This window comes from Papio anubis, chromosome 1 (assembly GCF_008728515.1).
Source record: "Papio anubis isolate 15944 chromosome 1, Panubis1.0, whole genome shotgun sequence".
NCBI lineage: Eukaryota > Metazoa > Chordata > Mammalia > Primates > Cercopithecidae > Papio > Papio anubis.
Window position 1 is genome coordinate 188,192,520 of NC_044976.1, and position 18,596 is coordinate 188,211,115.

The window sequence follows — 18,596 nt, forward strand, 5'->3', positions numbered from 1 at the left end:
ATCCTAGCACTTTGGGAGGCCAAGGCAGGTGGATCACCTGAGGTCATGCGTTTAAGACCAGCCTGCCCAACATGGTGTAACCCCATCTCTACTAAAAAATTACAAAAATTAGCAAGGCATGGTGACACGTGCTTGTAATTCCAGCTACTTGGGAGGCTAAGGCCAGAGAATCGCTTGAACCCAAGAGGTGGAGGTTGCAGTGAGCCGAGATGACACCACTGCTCTCTGGCCTAGGTGACAGACCAAGATTCCATCTCAAAAAAAAAAAAGGCATAGAAATATAGTTTTTTATACAATAATTTCTATTCTGAGGGCCTATTCTCCTATGTTGGAAAAAACTAATTTCAATCATTTTGGAAACCTCTCACCATAATTTTCTAGAGGGGATCTAATTTCTGGGGAGTTTGAATGGTGCTTAATCATTTGCTGCTTAAGCTCTCTGTTCACCAGGCCTCCACTGTCTTATCTGGACCTCCATTAATACCCATAGGTTATTGCTGAGATGTCTCTTACACATGGGCACTCAGCCCCTTCAAATCCAGTGGTTCTTTCCAGTACTCTCAGGTCAAGCTTGCAGGGGGTATGGCTAAGAGAGGGTGTCATGGGAGTCTTTCTGCTGCATCTAGGCCATACTCTTGCCATGGATCTCCTGTCTGTTTCTAACCTGGTCTGCCTAGATGCATCACGCAGCTGTTTCTGACGTGGAGTTCAAGGGGAGCTCAGGGCATCTTTGCTTTTAGGTCTCAAACCTTTTGTATCTTGCTACCTTTCTAATATTAGCATTCAGAGCACTCAAAAAAAAACTTTAAAAACTCTATTTAATTTTTAGTTATTTAATTCCACTTCAGACTTTCAAGAAACAGTTATATGTGGGAATTCTTTGTATCCCCTGAAGATGAATGAAAAACAGAATCATGTACAATTTTGTACAGTTATGTATCATAAGTCATCTTCCATCCAGATATTAAAAAACAAAGACTATGAAAAAATGGCATGTTAAAACTGAAATACCTGAACTTAGCCTTGCTCTTCATCACCTTCAGTAAGAAATGATTGTTGAGTAGAACAAATGTGTTGTATAGTGACAGCAGGAGCAAGCTTGCAACTGACAGATTATCATTCCTGTCTGTAATGTCAAACTCCAAAATTTTGATTACCACAACTTATTTGAATATGAAAAATTTAATAATCACATTTGAAAAAATTCAAATTTATTCTTGTATTTCAGAAGTTCAGATTTATGGTGGTGTTACTGGTGGTGAATCTGTATGGGTCTGCAGCAGCCTCAATTCTCGCCTCCTCAGAAGAAAGAATCTGACTGAGGGGCATAAGGCATAAGAAGAGATGGAGGCAAGTTTTAGAGCAGGAGTGTAAGTTTATTAAAAAGCTTTTGAGCAGGAATGAAAGGAAGTAATGTACACTTGGAAAGGGCCAAGTGGGTGACTTTGAGAGATCAAGTGCAGTTTGACCTTTGACTTAGGGTTTCTTTTTTTTTTTTTTTTTTTGAGACGGAGTCTCGCTTTGTCGCCCATGCTGGAGTGCAGTGGTGCGATCTGGGCTCACTGCAAGCTCCGCCTCCCGGGTTTATGAGATTCTCCGGCTTCATCCTCCCAAGGAGCTGGGACTACAGGCGCGTGCCACCACGCCCGGCTAATTTTTTTTTTTTTTTTGTATTTTTAGTAGAGACGGGGTTTCACCGTGTTTAGCCAGGATGGTCTCAATCTCCTGACCTCGTGATCGGCGGGCCTCGGCCTCCCAAAGTGTTGGGATTACAGGCGTGTACCACTATGCCTGGCCTTAGGGTTTTATATGTTGGCGTACTTCTGGGGTTTTGCGTCCCTTCTCCCCGGTTCTTCTCTTGGGGTGGGCTGTCCGCATGTGCAGTGACCTGCTAGCACTTGGGAGAGGAGTACATGCAGTGTGTTTACTGCAGTTCTATGCATGATCACTTGAGGCATCCTTCTCTCACCAGTTGAATGTACCCAAGAAGGTCATATACTAGTTAAACTCCGCCATTTTGACTCTTAATGTGTATCCTTGAGCCCACTCACCAGTAAGAAGTACTTTTTTTTTTCTTTTTTTTTTTTTTTTTTTGAGATGGAGTCTCACTCTGTTGCCCAGGCTGGAGTGCAGTAGCGCGATCTCGGCTCACTACAAGCTCCACCTCCCGGGTTCACGCCATTCTCCTGCCTCAGCCTCCTGAGTAGCCGGGACTACAGGCGCCCGCCAACACTCCCAGCTAATTTTTTTTTTTTTGTATTTTTAGTAGAGACGGGGTTTCACTTTGTTAGCCAGGATGGTCCCTATCTCCTGACCTTGTGATCCGCCCGCCTCCGCCTCCCAAAGTGCTGAAATTACAAGCTTGGGCCACCGCGCCCGGCCCCAAGAAGTACTTTTTAAGTGGTCCATTTTCAGAAAACAGGCCCCAGCAAATCCGGGCAGCTCCCTTGCAGACATGACAAGCCGTGCGCTACAGACATCTGGGAAGAGTGATAAGACTCACAGAAGTCAGAGGGGAGGGAGAAAAAGAATAGGGGGGTGGGGTGGCTAATCCATAAAAGGAAAGAAAGTTTTGTCATTGGGAAATCAAAACTTAAAGTGGGGAAGGAGACAAGATGTAACCTTGTAAGGGGATAATGAAACTTAGGTAATGGAAGATTGTAACCCCATAGTACTCAGCCTATGAGGAACCGGGGTAGGGACTTGTACACTAGGTGATAAATTCCTTGACGAAACTGCAGTGGGTGTGCCTGCTCACCAGACACCTGATCTTGCAAGACTGTTATTGAAAAGTCTCTCTTTTGCTGTTCTTCATGCCTCTAAGTCCATTCTTTGGGTTTGGACAGGTGAGTATGTTTCTCACATCACCTAACTCCTGAGATCTTATGGGGAAGCTGCTGATAACCAGTTTCAGGTGTTTTCTGTCTATTGTGAGAGTGCGTTTTCCTGGCATTGGATGCAACCAATTATTATTTTAGAGACAGTTAACAACTGCCTATTACCTGACGGTCACGTGACATTCCTGGTGTGGGCTAGGGGAGCCTGCTCTGCTCATGCCTGACTACCTACCTACTGTAACAATGGTGAAATTTTGCTTGGGCCTTAGGTCAAATATTCATTTCAAAACTAGGCTATTCGAACGTCAGCACAAATGTTCAGAGCCCCTCTAAAACATTCACCTACTCCTTAATGGATTCCTGGTAGAAGCACTAAAGAAATGAATATTTTCCTTCACACTTGCCTTCAGCACAAAAACTTCCCTGTTTTCACTGTGTGATTCAGGTGAACATTGATATAATTACTAGGTATGCCTGACCCTTCCCTGCTGTTTCTTTCGAACCCCTTGTCCCTCCACCTCCTTCGCTTCCCCCCTTTTAACGTTGCGTTTTGCATCTTGAATTTCTGAATCAAGAGGGATATAGTCTCCAAGTTTCTTCTGCTCCTAAGGTAGCTGGCACTTGTGAGGTCGCCTGAAACGCTCCTTGCTGGTGACAATGACCATAAACCATGGGAGAAAGATATCCAATAACTGGAAAATTAAGGGGTTATTCGTACAATCTTTTGTAGTTTTTAGAATGCAATCTCATATTTCCAGAAAATTCTTTCGTTTAAAAGCCAAAGATTAGACGGGCCAACAACCAATATGCACAACTTATTTTTAAACTCTAAAACAAACACAGTATTACAGAAAATTTACAAAACAAAGAAAAAACCGACACGCCACCCAGAAACTGAAATTATCTGGATTAATTCCTGGCTGTTTTTCCCCTCTCACTTCCTGCGCCTTTGCCACCAAGCATAACCTTCCCGCGCTGCCGGAACCGCGGCGCAGGGGGAGGCGCTGCCTCGCGCGGTGCGCCGTTGCCATGGTAACCGAGGAGGCTGGGGCTCGGGTGTGGTGAGTCTAGGGGTCCTGGCGCCGTGAGCCGGGTGGGCACTCGGGGAAGGGTGCGAGGGGGTAGACGGACATCTTCCCTCCAGGTTGCTGGGGCAGGGCTGGAGGGGAGTGGGCTTCAATCTCAGCGTCCTCAAACTGCTTCTGTCCGGAGCTTTGCACACCGGTCCCCTACACCGCGGGCAGGCGCGAGGGAATCGCAGAAGGTCCCCAGGGAATTCAGGCCGAAGAGCAAACTCTGGTGCCCGGAAGAGTCCGTTGCCCCCTCGCGGGACCTCCGGGATCACCTGGCGGCGCTGACACTTTCTGTATCCTGTTCCTCAGGCCCTCTCTTTGTTTAATCCTGTGTACCCGCGGCTGCCCTTGGGGGTCCTTCTCCTTGAGCTGGGACTTAAAATCCTTAAGGGACTACATTTTTTTTTTTGATGAAAAAAATCAGTTGGCTTAAAAGGCACGTAAGGATCTACTCCTGTATCACAACTTCAGGCTGCGTCGCCTGCCTCTTTGCCCTTTGTTTATGTTCTTCCCGTTACCTGGATTGTCCTTTTTTCCTCCTTTTAAAACTCCTGCTCTTCAATATCAAGGTTTCACCTCTTCTGGGAAACCTTTCTGAGACCGCCACCCAGAATTGAATGTAGATGTCCACGTTTTAACTCTCAAAGCACTCTTTGCCTACCTCCATTGAATCCCTGATCTCACTCTGTCATTACTGATTTACTTGTGTCTTCCCTACTAAAATGTGAGAGCCTTCGGGGTAGGGACTATGACCTATGTGATTTTCTATTGTGGGTGCCTCGAAAGCATTCACATTCTATACTTAAAAAGGTTTATAGATTTTTCTAGACTGATTTAGTAAGGCAGACCAGGTGCTATCCTCATTTCAGAAAAGTCACGTAATTAGTAACAGAATCAAGACTAAAGCAATGCCATTCTGCCTTCATAGTTCCAGCTTTCCCTCTTCCCTCCCATGTTCATGTTCTATGTGAAACTTTAGTTATATGTAGCAGGGTTACAATTTTGATGTATGTTATTACTTTTGTGGGCAAAGACAATGTAATTTATTTTTGTATGACTGATCTAGTTCCTTTCATGAGCATTTACATATTGATTATTAGGAAAGAATCTAACTGTCCAATTGGTTTTAAAGTTTAGCTCAATTTAGAATTGAATTCTTTGGGTAGTGCTTAATTTCTCTTATATACAAATGTTTAGGTTTTCAGGTATCTTCTTGGATTCTTTCCTTGAGATGGTCCCCCGGCTATGTGGATGCATGTGGATGGCTCATGGAATCAGTTATGGGGACGTGTCAGGGTCCCTTTGCCTTCCCTTGGCTGTGGCGGGGGGAGGGGGGTGATGTTCCTGGTATACCGGGTGCTCCCTAGGGCTTTCGTGGTTCTTTGTTAACCTTTGGCTTATATACCTTGTGAACAGGTATCTCCTGGTTTGGTCAGGACTCAGTAGAGCTCCCTGGCTCACTCAGTTGCGCTGAGTTCCTGCTGTGACTTCCCTTCAGCACTGACTGGAGTGGTTTGCACCACAGCCCTCCCTCCCTGCAAAGCCTCCTTGCCCTGCTATAGCAATTGAGTAGGGCAAGCATCCTGCAAGACTTCCCTATTTCTAGGTCTCATGTATATCCAAAGGCAGTGCCCTGAAACTTTGTTGTCTCAGGACTCCATTTTACTCTTAAAAAATGATCAAAAAGAGCTTTCCTTTATGTGAGTTATATCTTTTAATACAGTATTAGATATAAGAATTAGAAATTAAACTGAGGATTTAAAAAATATTTATTAATTCCTTAAAAAATAACAAATTCACATGTTAACATAAATTATGTATTTCTCATAAAAATAACTATTTTCCAGAACAAAAGAATTAGTGAGAAAGTGGTATTATTTTACATTTCTGCAAATGTCTTTAATTTCTGGCTTAATGGGAGACAGATTCTTAAGTCTGCTTCTGCAGTCAATCTGTTGCAATAAGTTGTTTTGAAATGTGTAAAGAAAATTCCTCCTTACATAGATATATAGTTGGAAAAGGGAATAGTATTTTAATAGCTTTTTCAGATAATTGTGCACATTTTTTGTGACTGCACCAAAACTCTACAAGTGGTAGGTTCTTTTTTTTTTTTTAAGATGCAGTCTCTGTTGCCCCAGGCTGGAGTGCAGTGGGACAATCTTGGCTTACGGCAACCTCTGCCTCCCGGGTTCAAGTGACTCTCCTGCCTCAGCCTCCTGAGTAGCTGGGACTACAGGTGTCTGCTACCATGCCCGACTAATTTTTTTTTTTTTTTTTGTATTTTTAGTAGAGATGGGGTTTCACCATATTGGCCAGGCTGGTCTTGAACTCCTGACCTTGTGATCTGCCCACCTCAGCCTCCTTAATGCTGTGATTACAGGTGTGAGCCACTGCAGCCGGCCACAAGTGGTAGTTTCTTAAAAGCTACTTGCAGTGTGGAATCTGAAGCCATGTCAATGAACTTTTCATACTGTGTTACATTAAAATCTATTGATCTGTCTTATACTTTGGATCTTTTACCCATGCTTGATATTGTAACATAATGGAAAATGGCAGGGGGAGTGAAGCTGATTTTGTAAAGGAGAAAAGCAGTCATTAGCAAAATGTTGCTTCATTTAGTTATATCAATTTTCCAAATGTTAACATGTTTCATGCTGTAATATTTTTAAAAGCCCACTTTCATTAATATCACCTCTGATCTCATCATGAAAGTATTGGGAAGTTGTTGGCCAACACATGGCCAATAGAAGGTTTCTAAAATGTAAATTGCAGCTGGGCACGGTGGCTCACACTTGTAATCTCAGCATTTTGGGAGGCTGAGGTGGGAGGATCGCTTGAGGTTGAGACCAGTATGGGCAACATAGCCAGACCCCCTGTTTCTACCAAAAGATTAAAAAATTAGCCTGGTGTGATGGCATGCAGCTATAGTCACAGCTACTCGGAAGGCTGAGTTGGGAGGATTGCTTCAGCCGGGGAGTTCAGGCTGTAGTGAAACGTAATGGCATCATTGCACTTCAGCTTGGGTGACAGAGTGAGATCCTGTCTCAAAAAAAAAAAAAAAAAAAAAAGAATAAATAAAATTAAAATGCTATTCGTATTAGAGTTCTTCAGAGAAACAGAATCAATACAATATATATAATCCTCTGTATTGGTGGATTAAACCAGCCCTGGATCTAAAATATTTGGAAAAAACATGGATGGTTCTGTTTGTACTAAACATATACATACTTTTTTTCTTGTCATTATTCCTTGAAAATAGGAAGAGAGGGTGAATTCTCCCTTACTTAATCTTTGGTTGTATTCAGGCCTAGTTATTTTTCATAAACTATTTTTTTTTTGTTAACAGGTAATGTGTTTAAGATGAATTAATATGTACTTTATGTTTTTTTTTTTGTTGTTGTTGTTTTTTGGAGACAAAGTCTTGCTCTGTAATCCAGGCTGGAGTGCAGTGGCGTGATCATGGCTCACTGCAACCTCTGCCTCCTGGGCTCAAACGATTCTCTCACCTCAACCTCCCAAGTAGCTGGGACCACAGGCATGTGCCCCCATGCTCAGCTATTTTTTTTTCTGTATTTTTTGTGGAGATGGGGTTTCAGCATGTTGCCCAAGCTGGTCTCGAACTCCTGAACTCAAGTGATCCCCTCACCTCAGTCCCCCAAACTGCTGGGATTACAGGTGTGAGCCACTGTACCCGGCCTCAGTTTTAATTTCTCATATAAATATTTAGATATAACCCACATAAACAAAAATTCCCTGGGGTTCTCAATTTTTAAGACTGTAAAGAGCCCTGAGATCAAAGAATATGAGAACCGCTGCCCTCATTATGTTGGTTCTGGGCTGATATAGAAATTAAGCTCCATTCAAGAGTATAACAAGAGTAGCTGTGAGTATTCTGGCCCAAATCATAGTGCAAGATTTGATCTACTTTGTCTGCATATCTCTGAATTTACCTGGGATCAGACTGATCTCTAGATGTGGAATGATATGTTGGTAATCAAGTGTCTGGTGGTGGTAGGGTAGAAAATTATTTATTCATACCCTGCATAGGAATAAACTATGGAATATTCAAAAAAGAGAAAGAGCTGGGCCTGGTGGCATGGGCCCGTAGTCCTAGCTACTTGGGAGGTGGAGGCAGGAAGATTGTGAGCCCAGCTACTTGGGATCCAGGGCAGGAGGATAGCTTGAGCCAGGAATTCAAGACCAGTCTGTGCAATATAGCAAGAACTTGTTTTGTTGTTGTTGTTGTTGTTATTATTGTTGTTTTCTTTTTTTTAAAAAGAAAATAAATAGTAGCATTACCATCTTTTCTTTTGCTTCATGGATGATTTTGCTGGAGGTTTGATGATGACCTAATAATGATAATGGTAGCTTGTATTTACTAAATGTTCCTCATGTGCTTGGCATGTACATATTTAATTTATTTTAATTCTTAGAAAAATCATAGTCTAGACTCTAGTGTTATTCCTACAAGAGAGTAGGTAAATTGCCCAGTATTATGCAGCTAATAAATTGCAGGATTGGATTGTGAACCCAAGTCTCTCTGACTCCAAAACCCATTGCTCTGGGCTACGAAAAGCAGCACTGGGAATTGCAAGCTTGACTTTAAGAGTTATTGAATATATACAACTTGTTAAGAATTGTGGCAAGTATGAAAGTAACACAAAGAAATGTAAAGCTTCATTCCTGCCCCCAGCAAGTTTACAACCTAATTGAATAGATGTCTTACATACTTGAAACAATTAGAAAATAATATAATATCATATTTGGTAGGTTGTATTGTATAGACTATACACAATGGCCTTTGGAGTTCAGAATATTGAGAGGCCAGTGTGCACTCAAGAGAGGAATTAAGGAAAGTTTTAGGAAGAAAGTGGGTTTATAGCTCGGCCTAAATAGGATTTGGGTAGTTGGAATGTAGGAGATGTAAAGCTATTCTAGGTCTCGTAATAGGAATACCTGTGAAACAAAAATAGGAATTTCTCAGTATCTTCAAGGTCTCATGGCTGGGTCCCTGGTGTGCCAGTGAAAGCCATTCCTAACACATCCTGCCTCTATTCTGCAAGGTTTGAATATGGATATCTTTAGCAGAAATGTTTCAAAAGATTATGACTACTATTAATAGAGTGACAAAATTATTGTCTAATAATAATGGACACTTTTGAGAGTGAAAGTAGATGCTATTAAAAATTATACCAGGAAAACAGATAAAACGGGAAATGTCCTGCATACATCGGGACATATGTCACCCAAGTTATTAACCATAAACACAAGCTGTTTAACTTCTGTTAGAGTTCTTCTTGTTGATTTCCTGGTATAGTCTCCATAGTGCTTATTCAAGACTCATGTTTTTACACACTGTGGGTTGCATCCCATTTAGTGGGTGATGCAGTCAATTTAGTAGGTGGCAGCCAGTTTTAAAAAAATAAAAATGGGACAAAAAACAGTGATATGTTACCTATAGTAAAGAGAAATATTGCTTTGTTTTAAAAAGAAATATATATGTACAAATATAGGCATATATGCAATGTATCCATGGTAAAATTGTCCATTGTTACCAATCAATAAATTATGTGGTCACTCTATTGATAGAAGTTACATATATTTACATATAAAATTAAAATGAAATGTCAAACTAATATCTATTATGTATTATAACAGAAATAATTTATACAAGATATAAAATAATACATATGTATTTGAAGAGACCAACCATTATCCTTTCAAGCTCCAGCTATTATGCTTGAAATCCAGTGAGAAGGAATTAAGCATTCCTGGAATTTGCACTCTATATATCTGCTTAGATTTTATTGCTTACTATTTGGGCATGTGGCAACACCAATATTACAAGAGAGACTGGAAAATAGTCTTATTCCACCGTAAATATCAGTTTAAAAAAAGTCTTGTTAAAAGAAAAGAGGGTGGGCTTCTATTCCAAAAGAAAAGAGGGTGGGGTTCTATTCCAAAACAAAAGGAGATTAGATTTTGGGGAAGACAACTAGTAATTACTGGGAGGCTGAAAATGAGGAAACCAAGGGAACTGTGGAGGATCAGACCACAAGAACCACAGCATCTTCTCATAGCAGGAAGTTTGATCAGCATACTATTTCTGTCGCTTGTGATGAATGCCCTTCAACTAGCCTCATTTTCTTGTATCCCTTGTTTAAGAGTCAAGATCGTAGGATGGAGCCCCTAATTGGCTGAGCTTAAATAATGTACCTGCCCCCAGGCTTGTACTGAGAGAGAGAAAAGAAGAATCCTGCTTCTTTATCTTCTGGTGTGGGAAGTTAGCTATATCTTTTATTAGAATTATCTGAAACTGAGATAGGCGTGCTTTAAAGAAGGTGTGTGTGTGTGTGTGTGTTGGAAGGATAGGGAGTTGGATGTCAGACACTGAAGAATTACAAGTTTCCACTGTAATTCTTCTGTAAAATGAAAGAGTTGAACTAAACCATCTCAAATACAAGACATGCACCGAATCTTATGGTTGAGTCATTGTTGATTGGGTAACTCAACTCCCATTTCCAATCCCTGTCTACCTTGCTTGCCTCTATCATAGAGACTGGAAAATCAAGAAACTTGCTTTTTTCTCCCCCTCTCCTCTTAAAGATGGGGTAGCCACACCACATTGTACAGTCTGGCCTTTGAGATATTAACTGGAAGTTTGTTGGGACTTGTTAGGAAAGATTTTTGTTTTGCTTTCCCCTTAAGAGGGATTGGAGGGATTGATATCACTGGTATCCTCTAGGAGATTCCCCATTTTTCCTGCCATGAATTAAGATGAGATTCCAGGAGTTATAACATGAGGCAAGAGTTGTGAAGATGAAAGTCTTACACACTAACTATGAGGGAGTGATAGAGATTGAATCTATATTTTTGAGCTGCTGAACCATCTCCATCTTTAAATTTCTCATTATGTGTGAAAAGAATCTCCTACTTTTAAATAGTCAATCTTATTTGGCTTTTCTATTATTTACAGCCAAAGAATTCCTAATGGCTTACAAACATTATACAAATTTATAGAAGGAAGGGATTAATGTAGGGTAGTAATAGAGAAGATTGTAATATTCTACCAATTTAAAATGCATATCACAATGAGCTTTCAACTATTATCCTATTTATTTTCTTTACTTCACCGTAGAAGTAAATGACAGTTTTCTTTTCTTTCAGCACTCTTTAGGACTGTTATTTCTTAAGAACAGGGTCAGAAAACTATGGCCTGTGGAACACCACTTGTTTTGTAAATAATGTTTTCTTCAAACACAGGCACACCCATTCATTTGTGTATTGTCTATAACTACTTTCAAGCAACAACTGCAGAGTTGAGTAGTTAGAATAGAGACAGAGGGCCCACAAGCCTAAAATATTTGCTCTCTGGCCTTTAACCCCTGCTTTGGATTTCTGTTCCATTTTCCTGTGGCCTTCATAGTCTTTGTCATTCTCTGCAGTCCTACTTCAATATCACCTTGATTTTTCTTTTTCAAGTTTTTTCTCTTCACTTCCCTGTTACTTCCTAGTGCTTCACCATGTTTATTTCCTTGGAAACACTTATAACAGTCTAAAATTATCACGTTTGTTTTATTTTTTATTGCCTGCGTACAATCAGAATATATGCTTCATGATAGGAGGGATCTTTCCTAACTTGTTGAATCCTCAGGATCTAGCATAGTGCCTGGCATAGAGGAAGGAATCCATTAAACACTGAATTATATGAGTGAATAATTAAAGCCCTAATTCACACTAATTTAGACTTCTCCAATAACTGTCTAATTAATTTTTCTTTTTTGCCTCTAGTCTCTTACTCCTCTAATCTATGTCACTCAGGCTTGTCAGACCAATCTCCTTGAAACCTACTTAGTTCCTAGCACTAAAACCTTCAGCTAACTGTCCTTAATTGTTCCTTGCTCTACCAGTTGCCTACAGAATCAAGTTCAGACTTATTGATGCAATCCCAGGCTCTTTTTAAGAGCAGACTTCTTGCTTATTTTGAATGGCTTATACTTAACCAAATTGGCCAACATGCTCATTACCAAAAATACCTGTGATCTTTGCTTTGGTGCTTTAACTTAGTTATTCCATCTGGAATTTCCTTCCTTCTGACTTCTGAATGGCAGTCTTGCCCATTCCTGATGGCTCAACTTAAATGTTAATATTCTTTACTAAACATATGATTCCCTTTATCACATTTCCAGCATCTCATCTTCTCCCACTACCCTTCATCCTGGTAAACATGATCTTGAATCTGTGTTCAATCTTGCTTTTTGTCTTTTATTTCTGTGTAGTGTTACTGCATCTACTTGTATTCCTAAAAAGTCTGTTTAATTACTTTTCACTTGACAAAAATATATCTTTATATATATATAAAGTCTTTTGGATTTATATTTTTCATGTGATATATTGATAAGATTCATTTATATTGTTCTGTGTCTTACTGCTGTGTGACAAATTAGCCCCAAGCTTGTTAGGTTAAAAACAACACTCGTTGATTATCTCACAGTTTCTGTGGGTCAGGAATCTAGGCACAGGTTAGCTGGATCCTCTACTTGAAGATTTCTCATGAGGCTATAATCAAGGTGTTGCCTGAGGCCATAGTCACCTCAAGGTTAACTGGGCCAGATCTACTTCCATGCTCACTCGGTGATTGCTGGCAGAATTAAGTTCCTTATGGAATTGGATTAAGAGCCTTGATTCCTACTGGCTGTTGAACAGAGATCACCCTCCTTCCTTGAAAGGTGGCCTTCTCCATCACAGCGCATGAGAAGAGCAAGGGAGAGAATATCAGCAAGACAAAATCACAGTCTACTGTAATTGAATTACAGAATTTACATCCCCTCACTATTGCTGTATTCTCTTCATTAGAAGCCAGTCACTAGATCCAACCCACATTCAAGGTGAGGAAATTACACAAAGGTATGAATACCAGGAGGCAGGGGTGGGACATTGGGAGCCTTGTCAGAAGCTGCCTACCGTATGGCATACCACTGTAATTTATTTCTTTTAACAGTTATATACCATTTTGTGTGAATATACCGGTTTATGCTCCCCTTCTTGGACATTGGTTTTCCCTTCTGGGTTTTTTGCTGTTGTGAACAGTGATGCCACAAACATTCTTGTATGTGTGAAGGGTCTCTGGTACTCTTCTCAGAATCTTTCCCGGTTTAATATTGTGTTCTGACAGACTGAAGCACTAGCAAGACATCCTTAGTTAGATCCTTTTGTAATTCATAGGTGTGATTATTGGGTTTTCATGCTCATGTTTGAGAGGTACCTCCTTCAAACCTTGTTACAACATGGGCACGTTTCCTGTCTGATGTGAAAAAAAAGAGACATCCTTGAATAATTTTATCTAGAATTAATCTTATCCCTTCTAAACTCCTATAGCATTTCTTTTGTTATGGTATTTACTACTTGTCACCTTTTATTACACTTATTTTGTGCATTTCATATTTTTTCCCTTGAAATAGTAACTTGTTGAGGGTAGGAAATAAATCTGATTCTGGTTTTCACAATTTACACAGTGCTTTCAGTATGTGTTACTGAGCGAATGAATTCTGTTTAAATGTCGGTGCCTAATTTTTAAAGTCTTTATAATCTGGTTCCAGTAACCCAATTATATTTCTCACTTCTCTCATACAGGGACCCTTATTTAGGCAGGTGGGTCTCTTAGACATTCTTTTTCAATCTCTTCCTAATGAATTTAGATCATACAATCTTTCTTCTGTTTCTATTGAATTTATTATTTATTTCACACGTTTAACATTTTAGTATATACTTGAGCTGTGTTATATGTACTTAGTCGTAATAGGTACACAATAAACTTTATTGATGGAATTGCTGAAGTATCTTACTTTATAGTTATTTTCAACTAGTTAAGTATTTTTATACCATCTATATTGTCAGTTGACTGAGCAAATAAATGAACAAATACTGATGTGTTTGAGTAGATTTTTATCACTTTTTTATTTTTTTGGTCATAGGTATTTTTGGAGTTAATGGAGTCAGAAGGACCTCCAGAGTCAGAGAGTTCAGAATTTTTCTCACAGCAGGAAGAGGAAGATGAAGAAGAAGAAGTCCAAGAACCAGAGGAAACAGGCCCCAGGAACCCCCTTTTACAACCTGCTCTCACAGGGGATGTAGAAGGTTTGCAGAAGATTTTTGAAGATCCTGAGAATCCTCATCATGAACAGGCCATGCAGCTTCTCTTAGAAGAAGACATCGTTGGGAGAAATTTGTTGTATGCAGCTTGCATGGCTGGGCAAAGTGATGTGATTAGAGCTTTGGCAAAATACGGTGTGAATCTGAATGAAAAAACCACCAGAGGTATTTTGTCTTTTTTCTCTCATCAGTATCACTTATGATGACCTAAAGATGCCATGTAATATATTTCAGGTTAGATATATTTGATGTGCCTGTTTTATACTTTACATATATGTGTATATACATCTATATGGGTATATGTATGTATATACATGTAAATGTCAATGTTGATATTACATAGTATAGTATTTTAGAACATAGGCTTCACTATTTATTAGCTGTGTGACTTGGCAAGTTACCTAATCTTTTTGTGTTTCTGTTTTTCCATCTGCAAAATGGGGACAATAATTATATTTTCCTTACAGGGTATAATGAGGATTAAATAGGATAAAATAAATATTTTAGTGCTTGGCATATCGTAAATTGATATATAGTAAATGTGTAATAATTTACTGTTATCTCTTTCCCTTGAAGATTTATTAATTGTTAGCAATCATCTAATTAGCTTTTTAAATTCAGTAATTACTTTTTCAGATTGCAAATGTAATATGTGGTCGTGGTAGAAAACAAAAAAATGATCATCAGCATGATCTTCAGCAAAGAAAGGATATACACTCTCTTCATGCTCACATGGAACATTTTAAAAATATTGATCGTATGTTAAGCCATAAAGGAAGTCTTAACAACTGTCAGAGAATCTATAGCATATAGTCTTTGATCAGTGACTATGACAAAATAAAATTAAAAAGTAGTAACAAAAAGATAACTGAAAACTGAAAGCAAGAACACACTTACTTATTTTTTATTTTCATTTTTATTTTTTGAGACAGGGTCTCACTCTGTTGCCCAGGCTGGAGTGCAATGGCATGACCTCAGCTCACTGCAACCTCCGCCTCCCAGGTTCAAACAATTCTCATACCTTAGCTTCCCGAGTAGCTGGGACTACAGGCATGGGTCACCGTGCCTGACTAATTTTTGTATTTTTTGGTAGAGACAGGGTTTCACCATTTTGGCCAGGCTGGTCTCGATCTCCTGACCTCCAGAGATCCACCTACCTTGGTCTCCCAAAGTCCTGGGATTACAGGTGTGAGCCACTGCACCCAACCAAGAACACACTTTAAATCATCTATTGGTCACAGAAGAAATAATGAAAATTATGAAATGTTCAAGTGACAACAGCATCACTATGTCTGAACCCATGGGATACAACTAAAATTAAAATTCTAGTATAATATTTATATTATAATATACAAAACATAAAAAAATTAGGAAACAAAACATTTGACTGAAGAAGTTAGAAAAAGAACAACTGAGTAACCAAAGAAAGTAAAAGAAAAATAATTGAAAAAATTAATGACATTGAAAATAAAGAAATAGGCCAGAGGCCAGGCACAGAGGCTCACACCTATAATCTCAGCACTTTGGGAGGCCGAGGCAGGAGGATTGCTTGAGGTCAGGAGTTCAAGAACAGCCTGGGTGACATGATAAGACTCTGTTTCAAAAAAGAAAAAAAAAAAAAAAAAGAAAGAAAAGCAAGAAAGAAAGGAAATAGAAAACAGAATAGATGGAAGGAAAGGATTGACAATACCAAAATCAGGTTCAGTGAAAATGACAGTTGAAAAACATTTGATTTTATATATGTATACACACACACACACACACACATATTTGTTGTCGTTCTCTTTTTTTTGAGACAGAGTCTTGTTCTGTCACCCAGGCTGGAGTACGGTGGCGCAATCTTGGCTCACTACTGCCTCCGCCTCCTGGGTTCAAGCAATTCTCCTGCCTCAGCCTCCTCAGTAGCTGGGATTACAGGCATGCAACAACATGCCTGGCTAATTTTTGTATTTTTTAGTACAGAGGGGGTTTCGCCATGTTGGCCAGGCTGGTCTCAAACTCCTGACCCCAGGTGATCCACCTGCCTTGGCCTCCCAAAGTGCTGGCCCAAAGCCACCGCACCCAGCCGACCTTTGATAATATTAATCAGAGAGAGACAGCATAAATAATATTTGGAATTGAAAACATAGAACATTAACACAGAAAAAAAGTAAGATTTAAAAAAAATCATTAGAGCCAGGTATGGTGGTTCACACCTGTAATCCCAGCACTATGGGAGGCCAAGGTGGGAGGATAGTTTGAGCCCAGGAGTTTGAGACAAGCCTCCCTACCTCCTGGGCTCAAGCAGTGCTCTCACTTCAGCCTCCCAAAGCACTGGGATTACAGGCATGAGCCACTGCATCTGGCCTGTGATGAAAGCTCTTAGGGAAAGCAGAATAGAAGAAACTTTCCTTAAGGCTGTCTATCAAAAACCTGAAGTGAACTTACCCAACATTGAATTTTTCAGAAACATTCTTTATAATCAGAAATAAGACTAAGATATTTGTTATTATGGCTTCCATTTATCATTATAATAGAGTTTCCAGCAAGAGCAGTAAGAAGGGTAGAGAAATAACACAGTATTGTGCTAGAGCCAGCTTTTATGAGCTCTGAAGAACTGATTGTTAAAATTTCAGAGTTTTTGTGAATTGGTTGATGTCATGTTGATAGCTATTGAAATTGGCCATGTTGGGCCATACATCACAGTAATTGGCTAATGATACAAATCAGGGCTTTTCTCTCCAGGTAACTAGTTATACATTTACCAGCATACTACTGGATATAAAGATCAGAGTATAAGAAACAAAACTCTGATTATTCATAGGTACATAGACTTAAATTCAAGGGAATCTACTATTAGTACTAAGAGAGTTTAGGAAGAATATGAACATAAGACCAATATCCCAATCAGTAACTTTCTATATACCATCAACAACAAGGGAATGTGATAAAAATAAAGAGCTTATTCATAACAAAATGATAAAGGAACTAGGAATAAATCTGACAAAATAATTGTAAGACATGGGTCCATTACAAGATGGCCAAATAGGAACAGCTCCAGTCTGCAGCTCCCAGCATGATCGATGCAGAAGACGGGTGATTTCTGCATTTCCAACTGAGGTACCTGGTTCATCTCATTGGGACTGGTTGGACAGTGGGTGTAGCCCATGGAGGGTGAGCTGAAGCAGGGTGGGCATTGCCTCACCTGGGAAGCACAAGGGGTCAGGGGATTTCCCTTTCCTAGCCAAGGGAAGCCATGACACACTGTACCTGGAAAAATGGGACATTCCTGTCTTAATGCTGTGCTTTTCCAACAGTCTTAGCAAATGGCACACCAGGAGATTATATCCCATGCCTGGCTCAGTGGGTCCCACACCCATGGAACCTTGCTCGCTGGTAGAGCAGCAGTCTGAGATCAACCTGTGAGGCAGCAGCGTGGCAGGCGGAGGGGCATCCACCATTGCTGAGGCTTGAGTAGGTAGACAAAGCAGCCAGGGAAGCTCGAACTGGGTGGAGCCCACCACAGCTCAGCAAGGCCTGCTGCCTCTGTTGACTCCACTTCTGTGGGCAGGGTATGACTGAACAAAAGGCAGCAGAAACTTCTGCAGACTTAAACATCCCTGTCTGACAGCTCTGAAGAGAGCAGTGGTTCTCCCAGCATGGTGTTTGAGCTCTGAGAACGGACACATTGCCTCCTGACACCCATGTAGCCTAACGGGGAGATACCTCCAGGTAGGGGCCAACTGACACCTCATACAGGCAGATGCTGCTCTGGGATGAAGCTTCCAGAGGACAGATCAGGCAGCAATATTTGCTGTTCTGCAATATTTGCTGTTCTGCAGCCTCCGCTGGTGATACCCAGGAAAACACGGTCTGGAGGGCACCTCCAGCAAACTACAACAGACCTGCAGCTGAGGGACCTGACTGTTAAAAGGAAAACTAACAAACAGAAAGGAATAGCATCAACATCAATAAAAAGGACATCCATACCAAAACCCTATCTGTAGGTCAACAACATCAAACACCAAAGGTAGATAAAACCACAAAGATGGGGAGAAACCAGAGCAGAAAAGCTGAAAATTCTAAAAACCAGAGCACGTCTTCTCCTCCAGAAGACTGCAGCTCTTCGACAGCAACGGAACAAAGCTGGACAGAGAATGACTTTGATGAGCTGACAGAAGTAGGCTTCAGAAGGTCGGTAATAACAAACTACTCCAAGCTAGAGGAGGATGTTTGAACCCACCGTAAGGAAGCTAAAAACCTTGAAAAAAGATTAAACAAATGGCTAACTAGAATAAACAGTGTAGAGAAGACATTAAATGAGCTGACGGAGCTGAAAATCATGGCAGGAGAACTATGTGATGCATGCACAAGCTTCAGTAGCCAATTCGTTCAAGTGGAAGAAAGGGTAACAGTGATTGATGATCAAATTAATGAAATAAAGCAAGAGAACAAAATTAGAGAAAAAAGAGTAAAAAGAAATGAACAAAGCCTTCAAGAAATATGGGATTATGTGAAAAGACCAAATCTACATTTGATGGGTGTACCTGAAAGC

The 18,596-nt window shown here is 40.2% G+C and overlaps 1 protein-coding gene and 1 non-coding gene across 6 annotated transcripts in view; both read left to right on the plus strand.

Moving 5' to 3' along the window:
* Positions 1–3,855: 3,855 nt before the first annotated feature.
* ANKRD45 (ankyrin repeat domain 45) overlaps positions 3,856–18,596 on the plus strand; it is a 59,831-nt gene continuing 45,090 nt past the window's right edge. Inside the window, exons 1-3 of one of the 5 annotated variants that reach the window (XM_009194468.4) lie at positions 3,985–4,203; positions 12,588–12,798; positions 13,885–14,227. In XM_009194468.4, coding sequence (XP_009192732.1) covers positions 13,900–14,227 — 328 coding nt within the window. In that variant the 5' untranslated portion in view covers positions 3,985–4,203; positions 12,588–12,798; positions 13,885–13,899. Of the gene's footprint in view, positions 3,899–3,968; positions 4,347–12,353; positions 12,799–13,884; positions 14,228–18,596 lie in introns of those variants that run through there. The other 4 variants (XM_003893584.3, XR_001897786.3, XM_009194458.3 and 1 more) reach the window with 4 other exon arrangements.
* Positions 13,117–13,220, plus strand: LOC116272468. The gene has a single exon (XR_004181150.1). It is a non-coding gene; the product is annotated as a small nucleolar RNA U13 (small nucleolar RNA).